The sequence below is a fragment of the Pseudomyrmex gracilis genome, unplaced genomic scaffold, assembly GCF_002006095.1.
Source record: "Pseudomyrmex gracilis isolate BER0280 unplaced genomic scaffold, ASM200609v1 scaffold_85, whole genome shotgun sequence".
NCBI lineage: Eukaryota > Metazoa > Arthropoda > Insecta > Hymenoptera > Formicidae > Pseudomyrmex > Pseudomyrmex gracilis.
The window spans coordinates 213,943-221,471 of NW_018020669.1; the positions used below are offsets into that span (position 1 = coordinate 213,943).

Consider the following 7,529-nt stretch of genomic DNA (forward strand, 5'->3'; position numbering starts at 1 on the left):
ATGCATGCTTATTCGCGGATCTTTGTTAATTAAAATCTCAGTAACTATTGCGAATCTAGCAAAATGGTATAGGACTTTTCACCTCAGTTTTATTCCTTCTATCTGCCTACGAGAGATGTTAAACCAATTCTGGGACACCCTGTATATACATATATATTTCTGGAAAATCGTACTCGGAGAAGGAAGCATTGTAAACGCGAGTTCGAAATTCTTCTTCCCTTACTCGATGAAGCCTCGCGAGAATAAACGACGATATCTTCCGGTTGTACGTAAACTTTTCAAATTACTCCGCGCGCGTACCGCGCGTATGAAATTACACGCGCGCCGAAACTCTCGTAGTAGAGACGTCCGATCTTCCGTAAATATATCGCAAAACAAACGCAACACCCGTTATCTGCGTGATAATTGTGTGTACTTTAAAAAATACATACATTAAGGGTTCTTTTGATAAGTTTCGCCTATTAAAAAAAAAAAAAAAAACACACACAAGATAGAGACGAGTATTATCTACTGTTACAAAAATCCACAAATTTCAATGCGGACTTTCTTATGTAATATTTAATACAAAATCCTCCGGGACACACCTGAAAACGGTGGTCCAGCCGCGATGGTCCTCCCTCGGTGCGCGGAGGCAACACATCGGCGCGTATATATATCGAACAACCACGGCATACACAACACGTGCGCGCACACACACATTACCATATTTTTCATAAGATACAAATCTTTCGGACCCTTCGGCCCGTGCGAATCCCTCGCAATTCAAAGCGCTATGGTCAGGAATAGCGGGAGGGAGAGTTGCGAGAAAAAGAGGTGCAATAACAGGATGGAACCGCGACTTTTTCCTCGGCGCGTACATTGTCATTTTTACAGAAAGGATAATATTCGAAGAGGAGCCTCGCATACGCCGCGGAGGAATCTCGCCGCGAGATTCCTACCGAACCCAGAGCCAAATCTTTCGATTTTACATTGAAACGTTTTTGATAGAGAACGTAAATAAAAATATAACACAAAAGAGAGCGAAAGAGAGCGTGTTGTCGATCGCGATCGGGATGAGGCCGAAACGGGCGCCGATAATATTTTCGCACAATCGCGAGAGAATTAGATATTCGCACCACCGCAGAAATATATACCTCACGATATATTTCGTCTCGATATTAGGAACACCTTTCGCTGCTTTATTTTTAGTTTTTTTTTTTTTTTTTTTCGTCTAAAAAGCATTCCCGCGTTGCCATTTGCATTTTTCTCGTTTAGACAAGACGTACAAGTTTTATTGACCGAAAGCGTGGAACGAATTAAATTCCGGTGCATTAGCGTCCACTCGATTCTTGTTCCCGACAGTGTTGTTTAAGATGTACATACACACATCTCGTGTGTGTCACAACGCATATGTACAAATTACTCAAGACGAAAAATATCGGAAACGTGAATATACATTATATGCTTCGACGTTGCGGCAAGATAAGATTTAACTTATCGAGTACCTAGCGACGAATCGAGTACGTGAGTAAATACGGTGTTCTTCGTTTTTTTTTTTTTTTTTTTAACGATGTTCAAAAGCTGTCGAACCAGTGTCGAGATTTTTTGGCTTTCTCCTCGCGCATTGAGCTGTACGTACGTCACAATGCGACGTGATAACGACGGAGCTCTTCGATAAATTTTCTTTTGCAAACCACAAATTTAAATTATTGACGTTAATATTTCAACGAAATGAATAATAAATATTATTCTTTTTTACGGTGTAATAAGTTTTTATTTTCTCAAAGTTTTCTCGGATCAGATTATTTATTTATCTTCTTCTGTCGCACACAACTATGCTATTTAAACACGTCATATGTAATTTATGCGAATGTTGGAAAGTCCCGCGTATTTTACAATTCTATGTATCGACGACAAAAACTATATGTCACGTTAGTTACACTTTATCTTTGACATTGTCAAGCTTGTTGATATACGACATAGAAAACTCGGAATGAACTACATCAGCTCGGCGATAGCATGTCATTCATATTGCGTATCCAATTATGTCTCGATGTTACAAACAACACGCTTGCAACACCCGATATAGAATTCGACAGAATCTGAGTGTTTCACCGAAACGCTCATAATCGACCTAATTTTGTGACAAGGAAAATTCATGCCAAGGACAACATTGTGTTTACACACGCGTGATACTGATAAATCGTCGAGTAGTAATCAATGTATGTCCGTTCTCAGAGACAACGAGATTGTCGATTTTATCTTCGGAACAACAAATTTTCGAGAAAAAATTCGACGAACTGCTGCCAACGACGGCAGCAATTTATATTCGATAGGAAAACGTTAGATAGGGATTTTTATGTTTTTAAATATATTCTAGTTAGTTTTTATATAATTTTAGCAAATAAAAACGTTTCACACTTACTGTAATAACCATATTTTTTTTTTCTGCTTCTTTCGTGCGCTACGAATAAACATGATTTAAGAAACACGATTGACGCTTCGCTCCGTCGCCCGGCGCCAATTCCCGTCATCCTCAATGCCAATTACGATTTACCCGTTGTCAAAACGCCGGTTTGCAAAATGGTCGTCCCTCTGCATGCAAATGCCCGCAAGCGCCGTGAAATGATAATTCGACTCCAGATCGAGGAACGATTCGAAATTAATCAAGCCACCGGACGAACCGTAGCGAACGTGCCGTTCCGAGAATAACTATTTTAATTCAATATCCGCCGACTCGATTCATCGAGTCAGTATCGTCTCGCGGATCTCATATATCGTCCCTAAAAAATTTCTCCATCGCCACGAAAACGCACGAATTTAAATCCTCACGTTGCCGGATTTTTTATTTGTTCTCGCGGGATTAAAAAAGAGAAGCACGGCCTGCTAAATACAATTATATCAAATAAATACAGCTCGAAACTAAATTTGTTTTCCCGAAACAATTTTACGTTTGGTATACTCGACAATAACGAGAGAAGTACATCACGATCATTTTTCAAAATAAGTCGAAAAAAAAAAACAAATTATACTCTTTTAATAAAACATTTGTTCGCGGTAAGTGGATTTCGACAAGTTTTGATTAGATGGTTTAAAATCTCTCGGAGATATATTCGTGTTCTTCGTGAAAAACTGAAAAAAAAAGTTCAATATTGTGAAATACAGAGAATAAATTTTTTAATTTGCTACTTTGTTTTCTCAAACTGTTGTCAATTATTGTAATATTAAAAAGAAACACGTACAACGGCACCGCAAAAAAAAAAAGAACTGTCGTAGTTACATTTAAATATAATTATTATACATTTTTATATACAAAGTTATATTTTGCACCGTTGCGCTCGCGAATGCAACAAGAGCGAGCATCAGCCCCGCGTGTCGCTGCGGCGCGCGACGTTGTGCCTCAAATAGAGACATTTTATCGCGCCGCTTTGAATAGCGCAACGTCGCGGAAGACGGTGCGTATATCGTCGCGTGCGTAACGTATACGTTTCCCAAATGAGAACACAAGTACTTGAGATTCGCATTTTGTCGAAACAGAACACCAAAGAAGCGAACTTCCATCAAATCCGCGAACTCGCGTTCACTTTGTCACGGTCGATCGAAATCGCTGGTATCGCGATATTCAATACCCCGCGGCGTAAGATAACGCAATCATTAAAGTCGAGTTATCGCAACAAATAGGCGTAGTACGGCAGGCGTGTGAGCTTATTCGACTCGCGGTATTTTAGTCGCGAAAACCGATGTCGCTTGCCCCGATCGACCCCAATCGAAATATGATTTTTTTTTTTGCCACGCCATGAGAATTTTCTCAATTTGAATAATCAAAAATTCGCATCTTAAAATTCAAACGACGTGATAATGAGGTCATCAGCTTTTATTTATTGCATTTCGGAGCAACGGTTGCTTTATTTAGATGTGTCATACAATGTGACAACGAGTTAAATTCGATCCGATTTTTAGTTTAATATTAATTCTTTTTACGTTTGGTCGAAAAATGCGTCTTTTCAAAATTTTGACGCGAATTAACCTCTTCGAGAAACACAAATAAAACATATAATACAAAAATAAATTTCCCTGTTTATCTTTTTTTGTTTTTTTTTTTTTTGTTTTTTTGTACAGAAAAGATACGTGCGTGTTTGTTTCGTATATGTATCCGAATTCGCACATGTGTTGAGTCTTATAAATCGCTTATATAAAATTATACAAAGGTTTCAAAGAATAAGGTTCATTGCTTTTCAAAGTGAAATATCAAGCCGCTTTGATCCGGCACTTTTATAGGAACATGCGCGGCACTCTGAATATATGAACCTGATTTCTTTATTGAATTCTAAAGAGAGAAGATGCTCCGTTTGCAAAGCGTCTCAGAAAAATATACAAATATACACATGTGTAAACATTTTTGATAGCCAACTAATTAAAAAAAAAAAAAAGATTCTTTTTTGAATTGCCAGATCGCGAATATACCTTTCGACGCGATGTTATAAGGCGTGACAAAGTCGCGCGGCGACGAAAGTTACGAGGGAACTGACCCGAAGAATCGTCACGTCAGATCGTTCCGGCGAAACGTCGCTGCGACGGAAATTCCGTGCCTCGCGGAATGATATTTCGCTGGATTGGCGGGTTCCAGAAGCGATCAGACTTCGCCGCGACACGAGTTCGACTCGTATCCGCTTTCCACAGAGTTCGAGGTGTGATCGGAATATAATCGATTCACGCGAATTATCCCGTCTCCGCTTTCTCTCTCTCTCTCTTCCTCTCTCTCTCTTTCTCTCTCTCTGTGTTGTACAAGTTTGGTGGTGTTACACGCATAACAATTCGATCTGTATTTTCCGAATCCGCGACACATTCGACGCGGAATACGCGGGGGACAACGTTGGCGATAGATACTTCCGCGACACCGGATCTCTTTCTCCCTGTACCTGTTGATTGTCGTTAAATCGAAAGATTTCTGTGTGCCGGCGCAACGAGCCGGCGCGTTTTCTCTACTTTATGAGAGAAAAAGCGGCAAAACACAAACTACTGTTGAGAGAATTGCAAAATTTATTAGACACTTCGAAGTAGCGACGAGAGGATCTAATTTATTCTCACTTGAGATCTTATTTTAATGGCAGCGATTTCTTGCAAAACATATTTCGATGTTTTGTTAAACGATGTTTTTAATTATTACGCAATGACAAATTGTATGATGTCAAAAAAATATAACATAAAATTTCGAAAAAGTGTGTGTGTGTGTGTGTGTACGTGAAAGCAAAATCGTTACTTCGAAAATAGAAAGAGATCGGATAACGCACCGCGGAGAAATAAGTAGCAGCAATTTGCGAGCTAAATGAAATCATTTTCAGATGTTAACAGGTATAATAGATCTATCAGTGCGGTTGATAAACTGCAGTGAATTTATAACGACGTTATAGCGTTGGCGCGAGCTACTCTGGTTTTGAATAATTAATCGATTCTTTCGAACTATTCGAACCGGTTTCCCGGATACAACTTTAATTTTTCTACAACCGTAGAAAAGAAAATTTTGCAAACGAGGAAACGACACGCGGCACAGAAAGATGTTGCCCGGATTCGCGAACGTTCCGTTGCAAAATTGCACGCAAACGGGAGACCGTGACGGGAGTCGTATGATATATATATACAATCCGCGAGAAAAAAGATAGCTTTGGCGTGCGTATATATCTCTAAAAAGAGGTGAGAGATCATTTGTAACGACGGTATATATATTCCAATGGTATACGAATCTATCGCGCGATACGATCTACGAGAGCGATAAGCGCGTCTTCACCGCGAGGTATGCGGCGTGATTCTTATCGTCACACGTAAGTGAGACGCATAACAGATATATAATCGCCGGTGATTGAACCGCACAAGCTGCTATCTAATCGCCACAGCGAGGGAGTTTACGAAAATTATATTCGCGAGTTTGTCCTCGGCTGATAAATTCGCCAAGTTTTTTTTTTTTTTGTCGCGCGATATAAAACTTGGATTTCGTAAACTCACATTTTTTAAGTTTGTTACAAATTTATCTCGAATTTACGCGAATCCGTTTTGCTTAGATAATCCGAACCGCTTCGGTTGGGAACGCGGCTCGCGAAATTTATTGTGCGATTTAAAAAGTTTATCAACGATAAGACGCGCAATCCGAGCACTAGCTTTCTGTGTGGCCGATCAAAAATAAAATGTCAATTAATTAATATATTTCTTTATCTCCTATCACAACGATCGGTAGTTACTGTACAGATGCGGTTTTCGTTCGAAAAAAAAAGTAGTCCTCGTCCGAGAATCCGAACCGACGGGATACGCGCGTTTTGTTTTTTTGTTTTTTTTTGTTTTGGAAAAACTGTCCGGAAATATTCCATCGCGAGATCGTTGGTAATTTCAACAGTTCAGAGGGACCGGACCGGAGTACGGTCCCTCGGGATCGAAAAGCCTTACCTCGGATGCTGTCACCAGGCTGTGAGCCGCGATCAGCAGCAAGAGCAACGCACTCTTTAGCAACACACGGTTCTTCATCGCGCAGCTGGCCGGCGCGACCGGCGAGGATTCACTTCTCGACCTCTTCGTCCTCTTCCTGACCCTTTCTCTCTTCTTCACTTATCGCCGTTTATTTTTAATCTATATTTTTCTCTCTTTCTCTCTCTCTCTCTCTTCGCTTGCTCTTTCTTCTTGATCAAGCACTACGGGACGACACACTTTAGCGACGATGTTGCATGGCGAAACGTGCGATGAAAGGAACGATTCCGTCAAGGACACGCGTTGCTGCCCTTCTCGTCCTGCGGATGACGCTCGTCTGAGAGCTTCTTCCACGGCGGTCCTCGCGGTTCTCTTCTCGCGCGAAGGTCCGCAAACGCGCGGGCGGACAAAACGGACGGAAGTTGACTTAACGGGGAGGACCGACCGGGGGGGCCGAAAAATCGCGGCGCACGACCGAACTCTTCTTTTTTCTCCGCCGGCTTTTTTCTCTCCTTCTCTCTCTCTCTCTCTCTCTCTCTCTCTCTCTCTCTTTCTCTTTCTCTCTCTCTTTCTCTTTCTCACTCTCTTTTTCTCTCTGCGCTCGCTACTGTTTTCGCTCCGACTTCGTCGCCGAGGAGCCCGCGCGACCACGCCGTGGCCCAACAACACCGTACCGGCGTTCGGTAGCGTCTGAGAGGCCGAGCGCACCGACAAGATAAAACTTTTTCAAAAGCCCCCGTGGTTTTCCCTCTCCTCCTGCACCCGGTCCGGCTCTCACTCTCTCTCTCTCTCTCTCTCTCTCTTCCGAAGACTCGCTCTCTTCTCTCGTCCGTCGCGCTCACGGCCCGACTTCCTCTTTCTCCACGTTGGATTCTCTCTCACCGAGAGAAGAGTTCGTCTTTTCCCCTCCTCCTGCTCTCACTCCCTCTAGCTCTGTCTCTCCTTGTATTTCGCCGACGCGATCTCGCGGCTTCCCCCACCTGCGCTCCGAATCGGCACGTTTCTCCCACCTCTCCGGATTCTTTGATTCACCGTCTCGCTCCACCAAACTTCTCTCCCGTCTATTCTCCTCTCTATATTTCTCTCTCTCTCTCTCT

The 7,529-nt window shown here is 42.0% G+C and overlaps 1 protein-coding gene across 19 annotated transcripts in view; it reads right to left on the reverse strand.

Moving 5' to 3' along the window:
• Positions 1-7,103, reverse strand: part of LOC109855259 (basement membrane-specific heparan sulfate proteoglycan core protein) — a 170,672-nt gene extending 163,569 nt beyond the window's left edge. For all 19 annotated transcript variants that reach the window (XM_020429298.1, XM_020429294.1, XM_020429289.1 and 16 more), the window contains exon 1: positions 6,415-7,103. In XM_020429298.1, the coding sequence (XP_020284887.1) occupies positions 6,415-6,492 (78 nt within the window). In that variant the 5' untranslated portion in view covers positions 6,493-7,103. The remainder of the gene's footprint in view (positions 1-6,414) is intronic.
• Positions 7,104-7,529: the final 426 nt, after the last annotated feature.